The sequence below is a fragment of the Anguilla anguilla genome, chromosome 1 (genome assembly GCF_013347855.1).
Source record: "Anguilla anguilla isolate fAngAng1 chromosome 1, fAngAng1.pri, whole genome shotgun sequence".
Lineage (NCBI taxonomy): Eukaryota > Metazoa > Chordata > Actinopteri > Anguilliformes > Anguillidae > Anguilla > Anguilla anguilla.
Window position 1 is genome coordinate 30387178 of NC_049201.1, and position 26824 is coordinate 30414001.

Genomic DNA, 26824 nt, shown 5'->3' on the forward strand with positions numbered 1-26824 from the left:
GAAAGCCTTGAAGTGCGATATGGACAGATGGGTCCACAAGAAGCCTCTTCGGGTTTGCACAAAAGCATTCCCTCCCTCATGAGAAACAGGCATTCTGGTAACTGCTCCACAAATGGATCATACTTTTGGTTGGAGCACATATGGCCAGTCATGTTGACGCTTTACACTTTTTACACTGAACCGAGCACTTCCGAGCCTTTTCTTAATGCCTGACCACTCGATAACTCTGGGCAGCTGTTCATCCAAGCAGATCTCATAAGTTTGCAGTATGGACATCACTCTCTATAACATGTCAGTGAATGATGCTTAAGGAGCTTGCCATGGTTGCTGGTGAGCAATTCAGCCGAATCTTTTGGGAGGGTGTGAAGAAAATTATTGCAGAAACAAGGCCTTACGTATCATTAGTACAATGTTCTCCTCACGCACAGGTGAGGATTAATTTCCCAGCTTTGATGCTCTTTGCTCTTACAGGACAAAAGTAAAAACGGAGAGTTTTTATTTTATTTTATTTTTTACAGACCAAAGAAACAAAGGAACATATCCTTCAGTTTATTTATATTCTGGGTTTGTTTTTGAAAAAGAAAACTAGTAATTTGATCATTCACACATTTGACTGCATTTTAAGCTCCATCCCTGAAAACCATTATTTATAAACTGGGCTTTAGTAAATATTTAAAATTTTGTATGCTCTTATTTTTGTCCGTACTCTTTAATGTTTATATTTAACATATATGTTGAATGCTAAGTGTGAGCTTTTTAAACTATTAAGTATTTTTTATGGACCTGTAAGATTAACAAGCTTGTAATTAAATATAATTGAGCTGTGATGCCTTGTTTGGCTAACATTTGGTTTTGAACACTGCTTTTGTGAGTCTAAACCCTTGCAGTAAGTGTCTAAAAATTATGTTCAAAATGTGCTCATAAACGTGATTTCTGTGAAACTGTTATTGTATTTGCTACTAAAAATCTCTAACTTCCAGGCGGCTGATTTAAATAGCTGTCCAAACGGAGCTGAAGAGCATCCTAAACAATGGCCACATAATTAGAACTATAAATGTTTGTGTCGCAGGTCACATGTCCTTGCCATAAGAAGTAAATTGTTTGTTAGCACAATGTGTTAGCGGAGCAGTTAATTTAGCTCTCCCTCCCGAATTCGTACCCTGTGTGTTTACTAATATTACTGATTATTTCTTCTTTCAGCTATTTGTACAAGAATGAAATCCAGTCAATTGACAGACAAGCATTTAAGGGACTTGTGTCTCTAGAACAACTGTAAGTGACCTACTCCTCCTCCTTCCCACCACCCCACCTCCCAAGTGCTAATACCTGTCCCTTCCCACTCGAACACTGAGCGCCTTGTGTCACCTTGCCACTGTGCATGTCGTGAGTGCATCCCCCGCCCCTCCCTGCACCTCGCTCCCATGTGTGTAGCACTGCCCCCCCCCCCACGTCCCCCCGCATGCCCAGCATGTCCCGATGCCCCGTTGCCATGGCTTCGAGAGCGCTGCCTCGTCATCGAGAAGCTGGGCGGGGGGCAGCGGCTACAGCATGGAACTATCACACGACAGTAGTGGCCTCAGTCCTTTGTTCATGTAAATGTGCTTAGTCTACCCCCCTACTATCCTCCCCTCCTCACCTCACCTCTTTTATGGCTTCTCGTTTGCGTCCCGCAGTTTCGTCCACTTGCCTCTTGTTGAAATTTCAGATGTGAGTTTGGTTGTTAAAACGTTGCATTAAAGCTAAGCAAAGAAACATGGTTAATTAGAAATGTCCCCTCCTATAAGACCCAAACTAATTACTTTGGCAAGCTACTGAAACGATCTAGACTTGTATGTGATGGAGTTGTTGTTCTGTGATAGGTGTTCTCCACATGACTAGGGAAGATTCAGTAGTGTTTGCTTTGTGAAGACTGCAGGTATCTTCCATTGCTTGGGTGTATTTTTTATTGAGGTCAAACAGCAGACACACTTTATTTTGACTTTTATAGTTTGTAATTGTAGGTCAGTATATTTACTGAAGCTTTCTACTTAAATGAGGTAGAACACTTTAAACAAAAACATTTTCTTTTTTCTTTACACAAATTGCACATACTTGGTCACCTATTATTCTTTTGTCTCCAAAGAGATTTATCTGTTTCTAAACCCATTTTTTGTGTCAGTCAGTGTATCAGACTCCCACACAGAACAAAGTCACAGCAGGGTATTAACTGCATGCCTGGACTTAATGTAGTTTTGCAAAGAAGCTGCTTTCTTGCTGATTAATCAAAATACTATAAAATGTTTAACAAAATTTGAATTTTTTGTATTTTTGGCTTTTTATAAAACTTGGAATAATGCCAAGAAATGTGACGTTATAATGTGTCGAGACTTGATATTATTGTTAATTCAAAGGTTGCATTGAAGAAATTTGCATGGATGTAAACTATACCTGTTTGAAAACCAGAATGTGTTTAACAGGAGTGACGTGTGTGTGCATGTGTAATATAATAATAGTAATAATATCAATAATGACAACAACAATAATAATAATAATTCTAATAATGATGAATAAATAAATAAGTAAATAAAGCTGCTGAGTGGCCCTTTTAAAACACAGTTTTAGTGCTCACATGGGTCCAGTGGGCAGGTATCCATTGCAAACTGTGCCTGTGCCACTCACAGGCCAATGGAGAAGTGGCTCTAGCAGGTCAGTCGGGCGCTCACAGGTCTGCCTGTTAAGCTGCGCGTGAACTGCCTTTGTTCAGAGCCAGTCTGTATGAGCCTGGCCTGTGCACCGCGGTGTGATGAGAAGCAGTGATCGGAGTTGCTTCGGAGGACTCGTGCTTGTCTGCGCTCTTGTCTGTATGATTGTACAAGCAAACAGTTGAACAAATAAACGAATGTAGGCTTTATGTAATTAAGTATCAGCCTGCGGTATTCCAGGATGTAGAAAGGGTGTGTTTTTTATGACACATGGCTGAAATGACATCACACCTCTCCTACTTCCTCAGAGCTACGCTAGCATGTGGTTGTCTAAACAAATAGTGGGCAAAGGTGATTTCCTGCCACAGTAACACAGTAAGTAAATGGTGGTTAACCCTGGCAAAATGGCTTCACTTTATCAATAACCCACATTACGTCCTGAACAAGTGACTATTCATAAAAAAGAAGGCTGCTGCTATCCAGCTGTTTTGAATTTAGATACCCTCACAGAAACAACGCTTCATTAGTGTGACACGTTCCGAGTACAAGTTTTTCCTGCTATAATGGCCGTGTGTGATTTTATTGAGGTTCAGCCATAAATATCCAAATTGTGTGTCAGGCAGAAATACAGTATGCATACTTTACACACCAGCTCTTTAACATATAGGCCGTCACCCCTCCCACAGATTTCATTATTGAAATTTCACCAAGGAAACTAGCTACGATCTTCACTATCTGCAAAATTAGTGCCACATTGTTCACCCCCACACACACACCCATTTTAATTGAATTATAATGAGCTTGCTGTTATTTTGGCCTGTGGAAAAGGTGTAGGCAATATCCTTTTTTAATTTTTATTTGTCCTTCCAATGAACCATTGTTAGTCCAAGAAATGCTCATGTTCCAGGAAAGATTTAAGCAAATTATTGACATAACATCCGAGTAAATTCTCAGAAGTATGCCGTCCTCTGACACATTAGACAAAAACATTTATTTTTCAATTCTGTATTTGTATAGCCTCAGCTTCCCTCTCTATGCCCAACTGAACCTAGAAGATACACTTGGGATTCATAGGTTTGTAGGTACTATATGGTTACGAATGTCATATTTCTGTGTTACTGTAGAAAATGGCACATTCTCTCTTTCACATAAGATGCACCTTGTCTCAGTTACGCTTGTCCAAGGCTCTGTCTGGCAGCTTATGCAAAGGTCTTGTCGAGTAGAAATCGCCAGAGAGGTTAGGTTCTGATTTTAGCTGCAGATCCCCTTCAGACTGAAGAGGCACTTAGAATAAAGATGATAAGATGCGTTCCTGCATCAGCACATTAGTGTTTTTTCTCTTTCTGTGGAACACAAATCAGCCAAACCATTCAGATAGCTGCCCAAAAGTTTGTTCCCTTCAGCAGAGAGAAAGGACGCAGACGTTCCTGGTGCTGCTGCTGTGCTTACAAATATTTAGGCAGAAGAACCTGCTGCTGTAGCTAAGCTCGACAAATATTTAAGCTAGTTCATTTTATTGACTCTCTGTTCTGTCCTGTACCACTCTGTCTTCTATTTTTCCCCCATCTTTCCACAGCTTCATTGTATTTATCACATTTGCTTTCCACACAGGTTGGCTTTGCCCCCACCATGGGGCCGGTCCGTAAAAGGCATTCCCATGTGGGGACAGAAGATCAGACCGCAGGACAGCACCGCTGTCCTGTGCAAATGCATTTTTATCAATACCACTGCCCTGAAGTCTGCAATTGGAACATTTTATCTGACTCTGTCGATGAAATGTGGAAATGGCCAAACGCTCAACATGACACATTCTACTGTGAACATGTTTTGGTGTTTTCAGTCTTTGGTCATGGAGCCTAGCTGTCTTGCCTCATGTTACAGCCAGTTTGTGTTGAGCAAAACTGTTCTGAGATCAAGTGATTTCAGAGGTAAATAGTCAATGTGTAATTGTGTTTTTGCAAATATCAATATTTCTTGTTCTTGCAGGTACCTCCATTTCAACAATATTGAGAGCTTAGAGCCAGAGTCTTTCACTCACCTCCCGAGGCTGGAAAGACTGTGAGTACCTCAGCAGGTCACTGAACGCTGCTTATTCCAGGTTGTCTGAGGTCTCTCAGAACATTAAAAAAACTGTCACTACTTTTCCTCACCGTTACCATTTACCGGAATCCAAATGAAGCTTATTTTACATTGGGGAAAACAATCTGTAACAACGTGAGGAGTGAGTCTTTCAAACGCAGAGTGCAAAAAAAATCAGTGGTCGTTTGCGGTCCAGCCGATCTGCAGTTTGTCCAAGAGAAACAGTTTCCTGGGTTTCCGGATCTTTCCAGTTGTTTTGATTTGAAAGTAGGTTTCTGTCGGTGGTGGTTACAGTCTGTTAAAATAGATTGGGCTGGGGGGAAATGCGGGGTTTCGAAGACGTGTTACCGATGGCGGCGGGTTCCGTACGCCGCAGCTGCAACCTTCGTCCCCTCCCATCTTGCGCCACACCTTCCAACGTGCTGCACGAACGATTTCCCATCTCGCGTCTTTTACGGGCTGTCCCTCAAACCCTCACGCCCCCCTGCCCTTTGGGCAGTCACCTGCGCAGGTGTGCACGGCCCCGGTGTCCAAGGAGAATTACGAGCAGGCCAGGCCGGGTTTCCAGGTACAGCAGGTTCCCGGAGGAGGCATTCCGCTCCCATAGGTGCCGGGAATGGTCTCCACGGCTACCGCCGCAGCAAAAGCCTAAGGCGCGCGCGGCCCCGACGCCGCTCGTTTCCGGATTTCCGATTTCCGGAAATCTTGCCTCCCTAGCATTCCGGCACGTACTCCCTTTTCCCTCAGAGTTCATCCGCACTCGCCGCATGAACCGCGAAACCCCAAACCGGACGGCGTCGTCATTCTTTGAGATTCAGGAGATTCCAGGGAACGCCTCGCGTGACGTACGGATGCAGCCTGTCACGCCTGAGAACTCAGCGTGTTACTTAATGCCAGATTTAAATAAAAATAAAAAAACAAGAACTATTCAAGAAACGTCTTCCAAAAAAACATACCCACATGTCAAATCGGATTAACTTGGTGAGCAGGCATAAAAGAGATTTTCTCTCTTCACTGTAAGCGATATCCACATTGAATGTCAGTTTGTGTATTCAGCAGCAAATAGCCACATACTTGTTTCCATAGGTCAGTAACCTATTGTACTTGTGCATGCCTAAATATATCAGTTTGTTTACATACAGATATCTAAAAAATGAGTCAGGTTTTGCCCTTGGAACCATTGAAACCCAGTGTGCTTTCGTTATGAGTGTAAGAATCATTACGAAATGCATGAGACTATATGTTTTCCTGTGCTGTGGTTTTGGGTTGTGAAATGGACCAATATATTATCAGAAGTAAATCTTCCTTTCCCCCCACAGGTTTTTGCACAACAACAGAATAACGCATCTTGTGCTTGGTACCTTCTCCCATCTGCAGTCTATGAAACGCCTGTAAGTAGAGAAGGCTTGTTTATTGCTGTCTTTATGGAGGGTGTTTCAGTAATGAGACAGGCCTGCGATCCCAAAACGGAAGATATTAAAAATTCAGATTCCTGGGCTGGTCCACAGAATTTATAACTTTTATGTATTTTGTTCACATTACTTGGTGTCTTGGTCTCTCTCCCTCTCTCTCTCTCTCTCGCTCACACACACTCCCTCACTCCCCCCGGCTTCCTCCCTGTTTTGTGTAAACCAACGACAGCTGTGCTGTTATCCAAGAGGTCTGGCCAGAGAGTGAGGATTCCAAAGCGCGCGGTGGGGAATATTAAATACTAGCGGAGATGTACATCAGTATGCCTGACACTCTTCAACCATAAACGCAAAATGGATGGCAAACGCCGCTTGAGGCGGCCCGCACACAGGGCTTAGGCCGAGGCTCCCATTTAGTATATACGACCAGTAAATGAAAAGTCAATATTTGGCCCTTTTTTATAATATTCTAACTCCGTAGCATCCCGCCGGAGGCAAGAGGCGACTTCCCAGCTTTCCTCTGATCCCAGGCCAGTGTGGTTCTCCTGTAGAGGCAGAAAGAGTGGGATGTACGGTGTTATGAGTAACTCATATATACTCATATCATACTTACTCTGTTGGTTTGCGGAGCGAGGGAAATTTGTTTACACGTTAAGTTGGCGAAGTATATTTTCAGTTGAATGAGAAATGGCGCAAGAATGGGTTGGTCCTCTGCTAAATGTTCTCTCTAACAGTATACATTGTGTTTTAAACCTGTACAATTAAAGGCCTAGATTGGCAAAATGTCTCAAAGGAAATAAAAAGGTCTCTTCATGAAACCTTTGTGTTTCCTTTGTTTCCTTCTAAGTTGTCTGGTAAAGTAATGTTATGGTAGCGTAACGTAATAACGTAACATAAATGAATGCTTTTAAATGGATACAGCAGATCCTTTTGCTATTGCTTCACTCTTTGGTTTGGTCTGGGTTGTCCTGGTCTAGGAGGGTAGTCCTCTAGATCGGGTGAAAGAGAATATGGGATGGCCTTGTGGACCCCCTACATGCCCAAATCAGCTCCAGAATGCTGAGTACTAATACATGTGGTTTTGGGGCATAATCCACTGCTGTTTGCTGCTCTGGATAAGACCATCTGCCTCCTGTAATGTAACGTAACATCCGTTAGATCAGTGTTGTATAATGGGTAAGGAACTGGTCTTGTAACCAAAAGGTCACAGATTCGTAGGACACTGCCGTTGTACCCTTGAGCAGGGGTACTTAACCTACATTGCTTCAGTATATATCCAGCTGTACAAATGGATGCAATTTAAATGCTATATAAACATTGTGTAAGTTGCTCTGGATAAGAGCGTTTGCTAAATGCCTGTAATGTAATGTAAACCGTGTATCTTATTGGCTAATCAAGTTCTACATAGCATCCTGCTCTCATTGTTCTTTATTTATTTATTACAGACAGGATTGTATTGTGGGGCACACAGAATTACATCAGATCATCAAGCATGCATGCTCTCAACAGAAAATATGCTAACTGAAGCAGTAAATTAGCATTAATATTACCAACATAAAGAATGCGTACTTCGCAGTGTCTCTTTGTGAAGGTGTAACGGACCATACAGACCAACAGAAGAGCAGGAGTTTAACTTGGATTTATTCATTGTTTACAGAAATTTGCTTTGCACCCGACTTCCTTTCGGAAGTCCCAAATTTGTAACAACATGCAGCAATAAACGCATGGTAGTGTCAGAACTGCGGGAGCCGCAGGCCGTGCGCGGCGTCCCTCACCCTCACCCTGTCCGCCCTATCTGCGCCCGCAGCCGCCTGGACTCCAACACGCTGAACTGCGACTGCGAGCTGCTGTGGCTGGCCGACCTGCTGAAGCAGTACGCCGAGTCCGGGAACGCCCAGGCGGCCGCCACCTGCGAGTACCCCGCCCGCCTGCAGGGCCGGTCCGTGGCCACGCTGACCGCCCAGGAGCTCAACTGCGGTGAGCGCGCTGCCCTCTAGGGGCTCTCTCGCACTCACTCAGTCAACCGATCAACCAGCCTTTACATCGCATGGTGCCATTTGCAAAGGCCGATATGCTTCACGACGGACATTTTTGTTGGGGAATCAAAAAGACCTATTTGGACCAGTGGATAACTGGTTCCAGGAAAGATTACCTGTCTCCTCAAAAGCCTGCCAATATGAACGAACGGAAAATAGTGCAGTACAGTGGAAGTCTCTTATTTAGAAATTAAATGCAAACATATAAGGAAAGTAGGGCAGCCCTCTCACACACATGCATGCGCACACACCTACAGACGCACCAAACTGGAGACTTTATAATTATTTACACGCTTGGTAGACTCCCACTTTGCTCTGGGTATTATGTAGCCATTATAGTTTACATTTCACTCAGGCATTTGTTCCGGTCGGTATTTGCCGAAGCGGTGCACGTGGAGAGCCTTACGGTAAAGATCCGGACCTAGGAGCCTGACCCCGTGGCCTTTCGTGTTGAAGAGGGGGGGAGGGAGTCAAGATCAAGGGCTGCCTCCCAGGTGGAGCCCTGCAGAGGAGGCCCTGAGCTCTTCAGCTTTATGACCTGGCCTGTAGTCTCTGCTTCAACAGCTACAGATACCTAGAAACCGTGATTAAGTCCTCAGGGAGGCATTTCAAGGCGACCCTATTGGCAGAAGTATAACTCCACTGACTTTTTAGAAATCTTTATGGAACGTGATTATGGATTCACGTTACTCCCTCAAGTTTACATCTTGTAATTATCCCTATGAACTTATGCATCAGTGGAAAAACTTTATTGAGCAAAAGGCTTAAAGTGAAAACCGCTGCGTTCAGTCGTTGCTACTTGAAACAAACCACAAACCTCTTTGCTAATTTGATGGGCTGTTTGCGTGGTTTCAATAATGAGTCTTCTAACATCTCCTAGGAGGCACACTAAAGGAATGTCTAATTTAAACATTGTGTAACCTTTACAGTCTCTGCCTGTAAAATGAAAGAAGTACGTACTGGTCCACAGCTGTCAAAACAAGCTCGATAAGGTGCCACATTTAATACCAGCAAGCTGAATTTCTGTGTGCCCCCACGTGTATGCACGTGTGTGTGTGTGTGTGCATGTATGCGTGCGCACACGCGTGTGTGTGTGCGTGCGTGTTTGTGTGCGTGTGTGTTTGTGTGCATGTATGCGTGTGCACGCGTGTTTGTGTGCGTGTGTGTGTGTGTGCGTGCGTGTCAAACAAGGACACCCCAATTATTATTTTCTGTGGAGATTTAATGTGGAGAAGGAGAGTAAAGGAGGTCGTGGGGCTGTTTGTTGAGTTGCTTAAAGTTGCATTGTCTGATCTGTTTAGAATTCTTTTCAGCTTTGCGGTCAAGGTTGGCACAAAGGAACAAAAGTTATGGCCAGTGCGATCTGTGCAAGCATAGAATGCGGGAGAGAGAGGAGGTTTATGGACAATCCTAAAATGACTCAAGCGTCCTCAAATGTGCTCGCCATATGTGGGAGGGGGCACACGGGGGGGCGTCTGTTCTGCGCAGGGGCTAGCAGAAATCATCCCACAGCGCTAGCCACCCGCGCTCCCCCGTGCACCGACGCATTTGAAAGGATTCGCTATTTTTCCAGCCTGTGATTTATGCAAACGAATGACCGGAACATTTACCCCTTGCGTCAACCGAGACGAACCTGAATTAGTTGCCTTGGAGAACGGTCGACTAATTCTCTGTGGAAATCTTGTCTTTTGAAAACCCTCCTTGCGTTTTAAGGAATGGAATGCCATGTACTTCATTGTCCCTGGATTATGACCTGTGGTAAATAATCATTGGGTTTGCTGTTCAGACAGCAGCACCCTGTACTTGTTTCTAAATGGTGATTACGGGGGGACATACTTGTTCTGATCAAAACAGCACAGATCTGACTTCATCAGAACATGCAGAATGACATCATTTGGCCAAACCTCAGGACAAACTAAAGCAAATTTAACAGCAATAAAATTATTTAAAAGCATTTTCTGTGACTTGGTGAGGAGCCGAGACGCCTCTGTTCCCTGTCAGGCAGCCAGCCCCCCCCCCGGCTCCACCGGGCCTGGGCGGTTCCAGCTGGCCCTGGCGCCGGCCCTGGCACCAAAAACGCATAACCCCGCCGTCCGCTGGAGCCGGGCCACCGGCCGCCCGCGCCGCTGTTCCCCTCTGGTAAACATCTTCTCCCCCCCTCTCCGCACACCCCTCTCCCTCCTCTCCTGTCCCGCACCGCAGAGGTCCCCAGGATCACCTCCGAGCCCCAGGACGTGGACGTCACCTCAGGGAACACCGTTTACTTCACGTGCAGGGCCGAGGGCAACCCCAAACCCCAGATCATCTGGCTGAGGAACAAGTAAGACTCTCGTCTTAGGCTGGGGGTTTGGGGGTTCAGTGGAGCAGCCCCATTCCAGCCCAGATCTGAGATCTGCTGCAGTGCTTCCATTTTGTTTTTAATTGGATTTGAAGTGTCTCAGGTTTCCACTTAAAGCTTTGATTTAGCTTCCTTGCTTTTCATTAATTCATTCATTCATTTATTTATTTACTTATTTTAGCACGTGCATGTTAGTCTGCTAAAAATAGGTCTGTACAGTTGAAATCAGCCTTTACCCTTTTTTTTCCAAAATAAACTTTTGAAAAAAGTTTTGACAAAATTGCACAAGGAAAGTGTTTGGCTGGTTGTACAATACCAAACATTCAGCACGATTACCCTTAAAGCCTGAAGTTCATGATGTTGAGTTCCAGTGCTTGCAGCCCACCTCACCCCCTTCCTGTTAAGCCCAGTTTCCTTGTGTAATGTTAGCTGTGTGTTCTTAATGTGACTCTTCCCCCCCCCCCCCCCACCCCCCCCACCCCCTACCCCTAGCAATGCTCTGAACATGCGCGACGACTCTCGCCTGAACTTACTTGAAGACGGAACACTGATGATCCAGGACACGCGCGAGACGGACCAGGGCGTGTACCAGTGCATGGCCAAGAACGTGGCCGGGGAGGTGAAGACCAGCGAGGTCACCCTGCGATACTTTGGGGCGCCGTGTGAGTGTGAACGAACATGTTCAACATCGCTCCGTCATATTTCACGCGAACATCTACAGTAGTATGTCCAAGGAGTTTAATCCTGTGGTTCACAAAGAATTTTAACATTTTTTATTCAGACATCATGGTTTTTCAGACACATTGGGCTTTGAAGAAACATTATTAGGTGATAAGCTATGCACCTTCTGCAGAACATGGGAAAACAGGTGATAACTTTAAAAATGTGTAAACTGTAAAATGACAGTTTGTGTTTTCAATTAGTTGTTTTCCATACATTCCAGCTCACTGTTCTGGGACTTCTCCAAGCTCCAAACATATAACTTGTGAAAACAGAGCAAGCAGCTGTGTTTCCGTGTACTAGCGTTCCAGTGATACTGCAGGTGGAATGCATAAATTCTTGATAGCTATTAAATCTTCCTCCAACAACCAGGGGAACTGAGGTTACCCATAGGGGTGCAGGGGGGCCAACGCAGACATTGCGAGGAGAACAATATGTTTGTGACAAGTGCTCACAAAATCACTTGAAAAATTCTGGTGAAAATTCTGCTCTTTTAATTCTCTTTAACTGACCTAACACCACAATTATATATATATATATATATATATACACTTTATTGTCCACTTTTGTGGAAATTTGCCTTTGGCTTCACCATAGTATCACAGACAGTGAAGCACAGGGTCAGCAGCCAAAGCCACGCCCCCGGAAGTCCTCAGTTGACCTTATACCACAATTAAGTTCCTACGTATTTCAGTTTTTAAATGTACTTCCAGATTTTTGGGGGAAACCAGATTGTGATTGCCGCAATCTGTTTTACTCCTGCTTAAAACATTAATTTTAGGTTAAATAAACCCTATTTAGAACTCTACTTGAAGTGGCAGCTGTTGGCTATAGCTGCACTTATTGCAGCCAATGGATATTTCTCACTTTTCTTCTTGATAGGGTAAGCGAATATTTGCAGTATTTTTGGACAGTGCTTACCAGAAAATGTTGTATTGTTATTAGGTTGCACTATATACATAATATTTGAATATCAAATTCATTAAAATGCACATCTCTTTGCTTCTGTGCTTATCTCACAGTGACTTGGCCATGCTCCTCAGTCAATTCTAACCTTTGATTTATGTCTAAATGCCAGATTGCCTGTGAGCCAGCCTCTTTTGTAAGATGTAACAGATGTTCTCTCTTCCCATGCTTATGTGATTTTCTTTCCATTTTCCTGAAAATGTGCAAAGAATTCCCTTCTGTGCAAGTGTCCCAGGTAACAAGCGATTAAGGTTCAATTCGGGTTAGGACACAAAGCACCACAATCGGAATCACAGCTCAGAAACCAAACGGAAACCAGAAAGCCAAGAAGATAGGATTTCAGACTGTTGGGCCCACTTCCCATTGCAGTATATTGCATTAATTTAGCATGTGCTTTCATCCAGAGTGCCATAAGGGCAATAGTACAGAAAAAGTATGGCAACACTCCTAGTGTCCTTAACCATGCAAATTCTGGAATCCGCTTAACTGTCAACATTGACATCTACAAAACACATCCAACAAACTGGACAACACGTCTTGCTGAATCTTAAATTTAAAAGCCACAATGTTTCCAGGTCTTAACGGAAACCAGGGCTTTACTCTTCATTCCATTGTATTGCAAATGTAGTTCTAATTCACTGTTGGTGGTGTATGTATGTCTGGAGCTTTTGCTCTCTAGTCTGAAATTAATTGTCGCAAGGTGACATGTTTATGAGTGTCCCCCCGTGATCTGTGAAAGTATGGAATGTTCCTTTATTCATTCCTGATTTTTCACAGCTGTTGATTGTTGTTAGTTACTTTTTATGGGTAGCTTTAATAGTCACTGGTCCCACATAGTGTAATATACCCTGAAAAAGGCTTTTAGGTGGAGGTTTATCTCGAATTAATGAAGTGCTTAAACAGAAGCAGCTCCCTGTGTCACAACACTTCCTCCCTCCATCCCTCCCTCCCTTCATTCATTCCTCCCTCCATTCCTCCCTTTCTCTCATTGGGGCATTTATACCTCCTCAGCACGGCCCAGTTTCGTGATCCAGCCCCAGAACACCGAGGTACTGGTTGGGGAGAGTGTCACTTTGGAGTGCAGCGCCACAGGTCAGCCCCACCCCCGGGTCTCCTGGACCAAGGGCGACCGGACCCCTCTGCCCACCGACGCCCGCATCAACATCACTCCATCGGGGGGGCTCTACATCCAAAACGTCCACCAGGCTGATGGGGGCCAGTACACCTGCTTCGCCAGCAACAATGTGGACACCATCCACGCCACCGCATACATCATCGTTCAAGGTGGGGTTATAACATAGATTAGGGTTTGTCTTGTTTTAACAAACCTCAGTACTGCTATGCCAATACGTGTTTGTCTTGTCTGAACAAACTTGCACACTGTCATAAAAGTTGGTGTTTGTTTTATCATAACAAACTTCGGCATTGTTAACTAGATTATAATCTATCTCGTCTAGCTACATTTTCTGAAGAAAAATATATAAAGCTTAAAAAATATTATGTCGAAATAGATAAACAAAATCATTAACAAAACAGTAACTGCATAGCCAACATTCCTTCTATTACTGTGATTTATGCACTTGTCTATACAGAAGACATTGCTACATTACAACAACAAAAACTAAGTTCTGCCATTTCCCTTCCTCAGCGGTTCCTCAGTTCACGGTCACTCCTCAGGACCAGTCGGTTCTGGAGGGTCACACAGTGGACTTTCCCTGTGAAGCTACCGGGTATCCCCAGCCGGTCATTGCCTGGACTCGAGGGGGTGAGGAACCTTTCATTTCTGTCCCAGTAATGTGTGGAGTTGGGGCCAGTTGTGTTAAAATACTCTGCTTTATTTGGCTGTTATTTTAGAAACAATCAGGGTTGTATACTTTCAATTAATTTTATGTCCATGCATGTTTTTCTTTTGTTTTTTTTTTTTTTTGCTGTGAAATTAAATGAACAAAATGGTTAAATAGGAACATGCATATACAATGGTATGCAAATGATAGCAAAACCTCTGTAGGCTGGAACATGATTTTTCTGTAAATTTTAATGCACAGTTACTATTTATTTTCTGAAGTTAACAGTGTGAAAAAAATGTGGCATGTGAAAAATCTTAGGCACTTATACATTTGAATCTGATAATCATTTGATCCTTTTTTTTTGGGCGGGGGGGGGGGGTGTGTATCAAATTGGAATTGTTAAGCCTTAAATTAAGCTTGGTGCGGACAATTCCATAGTTTTATAAGTACTCTGACCCTTCTAACCTCTCACCAACAATGGGCTCCTCCAAGCAGCTGACTGAGTACTTGAAAATAAAGATAATTGACTCTTACAAAGCAAGTGATGGCTATAAGAATTATGGGGAACTGTTGAAGTCTAGGCAAGATCTGGAGGACTGAGAAAAATCTGATAGAACTGGTGTGGTATTCAGAACAAAACTCATATCACTACAAAGGACCTGCTGAAGGGTTTAGCTGACACCAGAGTAGTAGTATATTGGTCCAATGTGCAATGTTGCTTACACAGAAATTATCTGAAGAATTATTATTATTGAAGAATTGTCAGAAGAAAACCTTTCCTGCGATCTTCTTTGCACTTCTTGAATTCCTTCTGCACAGCCTGTCACGTTGCCAGTGGTAGCAGCCTTCTTTTCCACAGCCTTGATGGCACAAACCGTAACGGTCTGTCCCATGTCACAGACAGCAAAGCAACCAACAGGGAGGTATTCAGAGAAGCTCTCCACTAGGGATGGTGCCGAATACAAATACCATATTCGGCAACACTCGTATAATCCGTTCTCCCCGAATGTATCCACCAGAATTTTTCAAATATTATTCAGATTTGGATCTATTTTCCCATCTCTTTGATGCGATTCACTCAGAAGTCAGCACCAAGTTTCTCAATTAGAAACACAACAGCGGAGGGACAGCGAGAGAGAGTTTCCTTTAACACTATATAGGCCAGAGCGAGGCTATCGTTCTTTGATGTCATTGTAAAATCATGACTAATGCTTTAATATCTCAACAATAACAGTACCAGTGATTATAATTGTAAAAATCTGACATTTTTGGCATTTAATACAGCTTCTGTGTTAAACCCCATCCACTTTCGGTTTACGCCGCTCACACTTACAAATACAAATAGGGGCATCTCTCTCCATCTCTACTGTCCACACACATGGGCTTTTGAGGGACCATGTTGGCAGTGGCAGCGTCTCCAGACTTCAGCTTCTTTCCAGAACGACAGTCTATCTTCTCCTTGAGCTCAAGGAACTTTTAGGCAGTGTAGCAATCCAACATAGGGCTGTAATGCTGTCAGGTCTGTCCAGGATGGTTCAGGATGATGACCTGCGAGGTACAGCTCCCAGCTCTCTCTGAGGTTTGCTCTTACCATCTCCATCTACGTTGACGCGGCAAATTTCCTTGACAGATTTTCTTCATGTTGAAGCCAACATTTCCGTAGGGCAGAGCTTCAGCCAGGGTGCATTTTCACTGACTTCACCTCATTAGTCATGTTGGCAGGAACAAAGGTCACTACCATACCTGGCTTCAATAAAACTGTCTCTACATGGTCCAGTTCCAATACCTCCAATTTTGTAGACGTCCTGCAGGGGCAGACACAGGGACTTGTTGGGAAGGGGCAAGGGTCAGGATGGATTCCTGGGCCTCAAGCCAGGCGGTGCGGCTGGGACTTCCCTTCTTGCAATCACACTTCCATTCCTGGAACCTGGTCGTATTGCTGCTGGCCTCCGGCTTGTTATCTCCATACTTACTAGAGACGGGCAAAAAGGCAGCAGTTGCTGGGTTATAGCCAGTCTTTGTGATGTAGGTGTGATGTTGGTTTTAAAATTCTTCTTGCTGTAGGGAGGAAAATGGAGGTGGGTGTGGAATCTATCTTGTTTTTTACTACCAGGAGTCCATGCTCATGGGTCTTTCCTTTATTGGAAATGCCAGTCGCAGACCCACTTATTCCAGCAGCCACTATCAGCACAGCACAGTCATGATGTGCCACTGATCATGTACTCAAAGTCTTTGTGACCAGGGACATCAATAATGGTGACAGTATTTGTTGATCTCAAACGTCCTGTGGATAATGTCAATGGTGACACCACGCTCACGCTTTGCCGTCAGTTAGTCCAAAAACGCAGGAATAATTTCTGGAGCCCTAGCCCGTCTCCTCAGTTTCCTTGTCAGTCTTCTCGATGGTTCTCTTGTTGATGCCCCCAGACTTGCAGATCAGATGGTCAGTAGCTGTGGACTTGCCTGAGTCCACATAGCTGATGACCATGTTGTTAATGTGAATCTTTTTCTTTACCCAGGTTACTTTGTTTTGATTAAGTGTTACACTATCACTCAGTCACAGCTGCTGCCTTTAACCAGGTAACAGAAAGAACCACAAATATCAACACATCCTAGAAGCTAATGTCTCAGAGTTAGTGAAGACATTGGCTACGATGACATTCACATCATTATTCCAATCTATTTCTGAAAACTCAAGTATTCCTGTTACAGCCCATGTAAACTCCTTATTCCAAAAAAACAGAAACAACTTAAGCCCTTATTTCAACTATACAGAATCTGAATAAGATGCATTGTGTGTGTTGTTAATAATCCACAAAATGAAAGTCATGTAAACACCTTAAAAACGTTTAAACACAGTCTACACGTGCAGATTCGCAAGCTGTCTTGGGTCTTAATGTCAGCCAAATAGTTTACTGTAAAAATGTTGTGGCAAACGCAAAACCCTCACAATGTTTAAAATAATTAAACATTGTGTAAAACGTGTACAACTGAAAACCTTGAAAATGGTGATTTTTGTAAGGCTGAAGAGTCTTGTCGAACCACAGAAATTACACGCAGGCGGAAGACCCTGAAAGTAATATATTTTAAGTAGGGCTATCAACATTAACTCATTCGATTAAGCCCAAATAAGAAAATGTATGTTAATCGTTAAAAATAAATGGTGCAAGTTAATGCATTAAAGTGAACATTCCTAACTTTAAGGTGTAGAAACAAAATATTACCAGTGGTTCACACCTGACAAATTTTAAACACTTCATGCTCATAGAAGAATTACTAGGACACCATCCCTTAGCATTGAATGAAGGACACAAAAGGTATGTGCAGATACCCATCTATACATTACTAAGATTGGGTTATTGCTTTCATGACACATGTAAAGGGCATATCTGAATGTGCCCCTAACCAGAATAAGGATCATTATTCGGAATTCTGATTAGGGCCATATTCAGATAAAGAAGTTATCAGGTCTTCTACATGCACTGCATGCTTGAGTTCACCCCACAGATATTAATATAATAGTAATAATAATATTCATGTCTGTCTGGGGACTGTGAAGTCCAAAACCTTAATCTTACATTCGTTTAAGTAGTTCATGGTTGATTTTGAGGTACATTTTGGATCATTGACCTTGTTTACATTTGCACCATATTCTGAATAATGATCCAAAACGTACCTCAAAATCAACCATGAACTACTGACTAATGCTGCAATACACTCGACTAATGCAGCAATAATAGTGTATTAGTTATTATTCATTAGTTCCATAGTTATTTTTATTGGTGATGGTTTTATAATTATATTATTAGTAGTTACTTTTTTTTTTTGGTGTGGTTCCTCTGTTAGTTACACAGTTAACATCCCAGGATACTCTGGGTCATGTACAAAAATGCTGGGTAGGCCTGGTGACCTATAATTATGGCTAGCATGGCTAAAAGACGAAACCTCAGAGGGGCACTTTTGGCAGGAGGTTCAGTTATGGAGTCAGCTCAACTTGCTGATGTTTCATGAGAAACAGTATCAAAGATTATGTCAGTATGGAGGGAAAGATGTCATCAACAAAGGCCATCAACAGATGTGGTCAGAAGCACATACTTCTTGCCTGTGATGTCTGTGCATTAGTCTAATTTAACAGGTGATTTTACAAGCATACTAAATGAGACTGGTGACTGCAAATTTCAATCAAGGGCTTCAGCAGGCACGTTAATCAAGAACGGTCTGTTGATTACTCTACAGCAGGACACTAAGGCTGTCAAAAGTGCCATGAAATTGAGTTTGAATATTAGCTTTTGTAATTAGTTAGAGTTTGAATATATTCGAATATAATTTGCCTATAATTCACAAAAATAAGCTGCTTATTGTCAGGCGCAATATGCACGTGACGCTCCCTCTAATCTGGCTTGCGCGTTATTTTCCACAAGCGGGCAGTAGAATAGAGGACATCGTTGAACCTTCATACTAGGTTACTACATCTGGGGCCTCATTTATAAAACGTATTTTAGATCAACTTTGTGGCGCGTACGTAGAAAATCACGTCAAAGTAGTGATTTATAAAATTTCAACATGACTTGATTTGACCGTGGAAACGGTTGTGGCTCTACGTCAGGTCTTCACTTCGCGTATGCCCGCAAGTTCATTTTATAAATGAGCCCCCTGCAGTTTCTATGGCCTAATGCGCAAATGAATAAAGCACTTTCTCGTGGATGTAATTTGACACAACTCGGCATTTATTAATCACAATAATAGGGAAATGATTGTTTATAGGAAATCCCTGTTTATTTATTAACACAAAAACTATTCAAACGGCTAATACCTGTAGCCTAAAACAACATAAATGACTTACTCTGTTTAGTTTGTTTAACTTCTTTCATCATCCAATTTCATCAAAATTTTCAGAACAGAAAGGAAACAGCCTGCCATGGGTACATTATTTAGCCTATTGTTAGCTGACCAGACCTGTTGAACGAAGTGGAAAAAAAGAGACTGGCTCGCGAGGCTAGCTGACCAGTAACGTTAGGTGTCCATGGAGCTGAAAGTATCACCGGAGGTTATTGGCAAGGAAAACCAGACGATCCACTTGCTCTGGGTCCAGGGAAGAATGTTTTTTGGTTGACAGAGGAAGTAACGTTAGCACAGGAAATTAACTTTGCGCGCATGAACATGATTCGCCGCATGAAATTAAAGCCTGTATATTCATGTTTATTGCAAAACGCGGGATCCAAAACTATAATTCGAATGTTCAAATTTAGGTTCGAACTTAAAAAAAAGAAAAGAATTTTCGAATAGTTTTCGAACTTCGAATATTTTTTGACAGCCCTACTGTAATCAGGTTGTAGTGCACAAGCCACTCATTATACCAGTTGTAGGTTTGATTCCAAGGTTGGGCATTGCAGTTGTTGAGCAAGGTACTTTAACCAGAATTGTTTCAGTAAATGTCCAGCTGTCTGAATAGAATGTATGTAGCTCTGAGTCACTCTGGATAAGAAATGTAAAATATAAATGTGTTGCAAAGAGTGCAGGCAGTGGACTACTGAGCAGTGGAGAAATGTGATATGGTCATATGAATCATCATTCATTATGTTCTCAACAAATGCATGTGTGGAGCACGCCTAAAGAAGCCTACAGGCCAAGGGCTTGTTCCAAAAGTGAATGGTTCTGACACTTCTGTAATGGTGTGAGATGCATTTTCCTGCCTGGTTTGTGAGCGCTTCTCCACTTATGCTGGATTCACACCAAAAGCGTTTTGCCACGTAGTGTTGCAGGTACGTAGCACTGGTATTGAAAATGACAGCAGTGAAGTTTGTAAGGTGGGTGTTTCCTTCTGGTGTTAGTCACGAGCTAGCTAGCTATGCAAGCTGGAACACAACTTGTTAAGTAAAATAGTTATGGAAGAATCAGTAGCTGAAGAAATTGAGACAAACTATGAACGATGGTGGCTTCTGTATGGCTATGAAATGTACGAAAAGAACATCATATGGTAAAAAGCAAATTCATCAGGGAAGCCCACAATGTTACTGATCTTCATATATGCCACATTTGTTTTCTTTGAGGTCTCTGTATATTGTAAATTTTGGGACTGTGAGGATTAATTTCACCACCATTTTGAATGGCAGGTCTGGTTCTAGAAGACCTTCCTCCTTTCATGGGATTGGTTTCCGCACTGGATGTACACAGCGATATGCAGTGGAAGTTAAATTGTTTTTTACATGAACTAATAGTGCGCAATTCGCACCACTGCCAGTGACACCGGCAGAATCACGTCTTATCGCCCTCTTTCTGTTGGAATTGAATGACTTCCGGCATTCAGGAATTCAGGACAGGAACACCTTGCTTTCTAATCTGGCATTAGAAAGCAAGGTTAGTGTTAATTCCTGCATCTTAATCCCATGTTGTATTTTGTTTCACCTGGTTTCCTGAACACTACAAAAGGTGGAGTTGCTGGGATCTTGAAATTTTGGGGTGAAGGTAATGTGGTGTGGATGTCTGTAACCGTCTCCGTAGTGGTCTCACTGACCAAGAATGAGCAGAACGGGTCGGTGGGCATACTGACGGCCATCTCTCCTCTGCTACAGGGAGTCCTCTTCCCGCGGACCGTCGCCACGTGGTCCTCTCCACGGGCACCCTACGCATTGCCCTCGTGGCGCCCCACGACCAGGGCCAGTATGAGTGCCAGGCTGTTAGCCCTGTGGGCACCGTCAGGACTGCTGTTCAGCTCGCAATCCAGCAGAGAGGTACCGTTTCCTGTTTCCTCCACCCCACTTCCTGTTCGCACCATGCTGTAGTTCTATTTGGGGTATTATTGTTTCAATAATGAATAAATAAATGTAACTTATCCACAAATCAATGCAGTGGATCGACTGCATTTATTTGTGGATCGTCTACATTTATCCATGGATCAGTTACAGTGTCTTTTATGGATCAGCTACATTATTTGTAGATCGGTTACATTTATTTATTTATTTTTGAGACAATAATACCCCCATATAATTCTAGCCATTGACTATCCAATCACACCATTGGCTGTTCATTATATACAGCAGCACAATGGCAATGTACTTTTTTACTGTCACCAATCCTATTTTGCCAATATCATGATTGAACATAATAGTCCATTATAAAGGTAGGCCTGATGACTCGTATAAAGGGTATTAGCTCTTTATATATTTGTGACTGTGTGGTTCAGTAACATTTTGGGGGGTTTTAACAAAATTCTTGTGTAATGGGAGTCCATCTTCCCATAATTAGACTTCTGTTTTACATGTATTACATTGCTACGTATGGATTTGAATCGACTCTTTGTTCATGTATTTTTATGACACTTAAACATTTCCTGAAAAGGAAGGGCACACTGAAATGGTGAGCAGGGGGCCACGACAACCACCTTGAGCCCTTCAGCTAATTTTTCATTACACACATGGAAGCTGTAAATTATGGCTAGTGTGTATAAAGAGCGCAAATTGCAGAAAGGTGTCCTGGTCTCCCTCTTTATTTCTCCAGTTAAATTACAGGTCCCACTTTCTTGTCAGAGCTTGTCACTCTGTAATTCCCTGATGACATGATGTTTTCCATGTAGTAATGGTCATTAACCATTAGCACAATGCTAAAACACAGGCTGAGTAATAGCTGCCTTCAGAGCAGAAAATCCTCAGGCGATTTTTGCTTGACTCATAAACCTCCACTGCAGCTGCCTTCCCCTGATTTAATGCATTCACCGGATTTCATGAAACATTTGTGAAAAAGTGACCACGAAAATCTGCAGCTGCAATAACGACAAAAGGGTTTAGGAGTAACAATGTTTTTGATATCAGCTGGGGTTATTTCAAATCTGTTTTGATCTGTCATGCAATAATGAGTACACTGCAGCCAGACCTGGTTTAATGGCTCGGTGGGGGGGTGGGGGGGGGTTGAATGTCATTTGCCTTTCAGCCAGAGGTGTTGCAGTGGGATTTGGAGCGGGGCTGGGGGGGGAACAGTGAGGTTGGGTCAATTTTTAAGAATTTACTCAAACACCTGAGATCCTGCTGTGAAGTTCTGGTACAAATCGGTGAATGCAAGGAAAGTTCACTTGCTAAATACTACCTGAGATGAAGAAAAAACTCAATGTTTGTGTTTCTTCTTGTTATTGGTCAGTTGTTTCAACTGAGCCGACATATTAAGATCGCAGAACAGAACCTCGGGTCGTGCAAATCTGTTTCTGAAACAAGCTTGAGGCATTTGGATGACAAAAAAGACAAAAAAAAAGTCTGAAAATGATTCACTGCGAGCCTTAATGTAATCATTAACACATGTTTTTAAATCATCAGTAACGCCTGTTTTCACAAATGCTCCAAGGGACATGACGGTGGAGTCTGGCACGGACACGCAGATTCCGTGCAGCGCTCAGGGAGAACCCGAGCCTGTCATCACGTGGAACAAGGTTAGACACCTGTCACTCAGTCGCCGCGGCAACCTCCTGCCCGCCCCCTCCAGATGGGGACCGTGCTCGTTACTCAGACTAGTGACTTGTCTGCAGCTGGTTTCCGCGGGAGATGCGCACGCACGTGTGCGAGGGGGAGGGCTAACTGTTTGAATTTGGAACATTTTCATTTCCTTTCGTGTCTTTTTTTCCAGGAAGTTATTGATCTCACAGATTCGTTTGGCTTTAGCTTTACCCGGTTTAACTTGGGTCAATATAACCTGACTGCAGTAAATCAGTGGAGACTGGGAAACCATTTCTTTTATTTTATTTTTTTACATTTCTCAGTTTTCAGTCGTAATTAAGAGTAAACTGAGTTTGACTGAATCCTGGATATAGTGGAATTTATATTCAGTGAAAGCCAACGTGAATTTGGCAGGGATGTGAGTTTGAACAATCTTCAAATGGGTCATGTCAAGGAAAATAAAATGGGGGTGGGGTGGGGGTGGTGGAAAGCAGATCCAGAGCTCTGATTGGGCGCTGGATTGGATTGTGCCGTCATCATTCTCTTATCCTTCCTTGTTTGACTCCTCCCCGCCCCGCTCCGCCTCCGTCTTTGGCCCTGCCCCAGGATGGTGTTCAGGTGACTGAGAGCGGGAAGTTCCACATCAGCCCGGAGGGCTTCCTGGAGGTGAGGGACACCGGGCTGGCGGACGGCGGGCGCTACGAGTGCGTCGCCCGCAACAGCATCGGCTACTCCTCGGCCAGCATGGTCCTGACCGTCCAGGGTAAGCAGCGGCCACCGGGCCCTCGCTCGAACCCTTGGACACAGCAAGGGGCTCTGTCGTCCTGTTGAGTAGGAACGCTCAGTAACGTCTTGATAGTCCTCTCCTTTTGTCCTTACATTTCAGTTTGTGTGCAAGAAGTGATTGAACTGTTATTATGACTTTCCCTTTGAGTCATGCCTTTCCTCTTCTCTTATCACTATCACTTACCGGGCAGCTAGGGTGTTCCTATGAGAAAATAAAGGGCTAAGGAAATGTTTCCTCCTGAGCTCAAGGCCCTTCAATATAGTTTGGTTGCCACAGGCCCAGCTGTTTATATTCCCAGGGTGAAAAGTTCAGAAAACAACAATCAAGGACCAGTCAGACCGGGATATGCAATCCCCACCATGTTCCACAATGCTTTTAACTACTAAATATTCTGGCTAGCAGTTTGAAACTGTAAATCCAAGGTTGCAGTATCATTGAGAAATCATTGGAATCAGTTTACATTCTGTACAGTATGCCTCAAAACGGTTGAAAATTTCAGTTCTCGTGAATAGGTGGTTTAGAGGTTCACAAAATGGGTTTGAAATGCATCCTGGGTTTGACTCCTAAATGAGGGCTCTTCCAGCATCTGCTGGTCAGCCCTTTTAAAAACAGTTTATAAATAACAGTTTGACAACTGTCTGAATAATTGAAAAAGTGGTTGTTGTTTTTTTAAAAGAAAAACGTCTGTTTAAATATTTTGTTATAACCATTGGAAATTGGAATTGAATTGGAAAGGAGTTTTATTGCAAATCTAATTTCATTCATTGCTTAAATTTATCTTTCTTCCATTTCCAGTTCTGAGATTACATGTAACACAAACACATAACTGTGTGTAATTCAGCTGTGGAGCAGTAGCTCACTTTGTCCTCAGGCTGTACACAGATACTTGTGAACGGTCACAGAGCCTTTTAAAACCTGGTCGCAGAGGGTTTACCTGCAGTCGCACTGTGCGCTGTAGCTTTAGCCAGATTCAAGTCGCTGTGTCTGTGGCGTGAGAGGTCATGAGAGCCTTCGATTTCGGTAAAGCCGCGTTTGTCACGGGTTGGCACGGCGCCCAACTTCCCACGCCAGTCCGGGCAGCGTTCCAGGTCTCATGCAGAGGCAGCTGCGCCGCTCAGCACCGTGCCCTACAGCGTTGCACGCTCTACCCGTTCCACAGAGAAAGGGTGGGGGGAGGGAGGTAAACGGGGACCCCGTTGTGTCACAATGGGTTATTTTTGGACAGGCCTCGCTCTTTAATATACTTCCATTGTCCAGAGCCGCCTGTTTTCAGTGGCAAGCTGGGGAACTTGGACACGGTCCCTGGTGGAGGCGGGCTTGGTGGAGACCTGAAGTGAGCATAGCATGGAGGGGGGGGGGGGGGGGGGGGGGGGCTGTGTTTGACAGGCCATTCACCGCCAGCACTGGCCCCTTAGTGGCCGGTTTCCAGCCCGTTACCAGCCGCAAATGAGCGCCGCTGGCAGGGAGCCTCCGGGTCAGATTGCAGCGGTACGAGCGGCGAGGAGTTTGCCTGCAGAAGCGAGCGTTGCGCCCAGTAGGATCGGGGCAGTGCAGCAGAGACAAATATCTGCTTCCGGAAAATTCCGAACAAAACTGCAACAGGATTCGTTCGGTCTTGGCAGTCCCTTATATCGGAGCTTACAGCGTGGTTTGTCAGAGGAAATATTTTGCTACTGCACCTCTGCAGTTTAGTACTTCCCCTTCTGATATATAGACATGAGGAGAGATTAGTGGCCATGTTAATGCTGTGGTGAATGCTGTGAAGCTTGCACATCCTTTTTTGGGTTCTGCTGTTGTACTCTTGCACAGTGTACTTACAACTGCTTAAGGAATATAAAGTGGCACCATGCAGAATGCGAGTCACCCAGAGTGAAGACGTCTGCTATAGTAATGATGTCATAAGTTAATAGTTGTGGCAGTTGGGATGAATATATGAGTCTTTATGCCTCCTATGCAACGGGTGAGGGTGAGTGAGGTGCTGAAATGGAGGATATGAACTGCAATTTATCTTTAATCAACACAGTGTATGTTAACATTAACACAGAAACTCTTTCAAGATGGAAAAAAAGATTCAATTTCTGTTTAAAAAAAAAAGAAGCTATTTAAATATGGTTGACGACCGCACCGTGACGGATGGTAACCAGAGCGTCTCTTTAAGTCCCTCAGGTGAGCAGGACCGGGGACGTGTTTGTGGCCACGTCCCTCGAAGAGGCCATCCGCAGCGTCGATAGCGCCATCGACTCCACCCGCCGGCACCTGTTCGACGGGTAGGCCTCCCCCGCCGCTGAACGCCGCCGTGCCGCGTCAGCTCAGAGGAATCTCCAATGAGGGCTTGCGTTGTTGAAGAGGCAGAAGGGCTAGTGTCGATTTGGCTTTTACCAGCTGCGCTTGTGTAGCATGGTGACAAGCAGCGGTCAGCCTGTCAGGGACCAGGATTTGGAGGCCTCACTTGTGGATTACACTTTGACTTTTATTTTGAAAAGATATATTTTTTTGCTTCTATGGTAATTTTTTAAAATTCTCATCATTTTTAAGTCAGTAGGCGAGATCTGCGGGGTCTTGTTACAAAACTCTTTTCCATGCTAGATTAATTGATTTTTTAAAAATGTTTTCTTATTCCGAACTTTTAATTTATATGGTAATAAGTTTAAGGATTTTGGGCTTAGGGTGTCAACATTTACATGTGCCTCTGTGTGATGGCAGACACAGGAGATCGCTATCTGTTCCCTGTGGTTTCCCGATTCAGGACATTTCTGGAGTAATCTAACCGAGGCTTCGCAGTATGATAGATTATCGAGAGTTGCAGGTATTTCTGTCTCTCTCTGTGCCTCTGTCCATTCTCTGGAATTGAAATCAGTGTTGCCTGGGTCCCGTCTGGGTGTGATGCAGTGCTAGCCATGTCCAGGAGGCCACATTTGTGGAAGTTCCGGACGTACAATAATTCGTCCGTCTCTGAAATCCACACAGGACACTTACATCAAACACAACGTACTGGACAGTCGGTTCATTCTTGCATCCCAGGGAGAATTCCTTTCACTTGACCACCCCCCCTCCCTTCCCCCTACCAAAAGATTCATCCTGCTCTAATGAATTTGCCTCTAATCTGATTTGTCTGGAAGTCGCCGCTGATTGTCTGGAAGCCAAGGTTCACCCCAGCTGACCTCCTCGGGTTTTCTCTGAGCACGTGTCCTCAAGGGCTTCCTTGACCTCTGTGGCTCCAGCCAGCACAGCACTGGCTCAATCACCCAACCTGTCAAAATGGGTTGTTGCCGTAACCAGGGCAACCACGTAAACATGACGGGAGGTTGAGACGGGGAGGAGTAGGGGTGGAAATGAAAGCCTTGCCTCGGAGGGACGGATAAGAAGCCGTCCCAGGCGGGGTGTGTGAAGAGGGCTTCAAAGCTGACGAGAAATCATGAAAAGAATCTGAAACATTGGATTCTGATATTTTGTGCATTTTTGTCAAAATTTTACTATTGATGCAGAAATACGTTTTGCTATGCAACATGGTAAACTCTAGGAACACTAACACAGATGCAGTAGAATACAACCCTGTGACTTAGACCCAGGGGACTTAGAACAATATTAAGTTTATGTTAAA

The 26824-nt window shown here is 43.8% G+C and overlaps 1 protein-coding gene across 2 annotated transcripts in view; it reads left to right on the forward strand.

Annotated features, from left to right (window-relative positions):
• The window catches only part of LOC118225852 (peroxidasin), a 79934-nt gene that overhangs the window by 30673 nt on the left and 22437 nt on the right, over positions 1-26824 (forward strand). The window contains exons 4-15 of one of the 2 annotated variants that reach the window (XM_035414886.1): positions 1201-1272; positions 4668-4739; positions 6080-6151; positions 7977-8146; positions 10408-10525; positions 11036-11205; positions 13241-13513; positions 13878-13994; positions 20589-20747; positions 22320-22432; positions 23043-23199; positions 25382-25490. In XM_035414886.1, coding sequence (XP_035270777.1) covers positions 1201-1272; positions 4668-4739; positions 6080-6151; positions 7977-8146; positions 10408-10525; positions 11036-11205; positions 13241-13513; positions 13878-13994; positions 20589-20747; positions 22320-22432; positions 23043-23199; positions 25382-25490 — 1602 coding nt within the window. The remainder of the gene's footprint in view (positions 1-1200; positions 1273-4667; positions 4740-6079; positions 6152-7976; positions 8147-10407; positions 10526-11035; positions 11206-13240; positions 13514-13877; positions 13995-20588; positions 20748-22319; positions 22433-23042; positions 23200-25381; positions 25491-26824) is intronic. The other variant, XM_035414894.1, reaches the window with a different exon arrangement.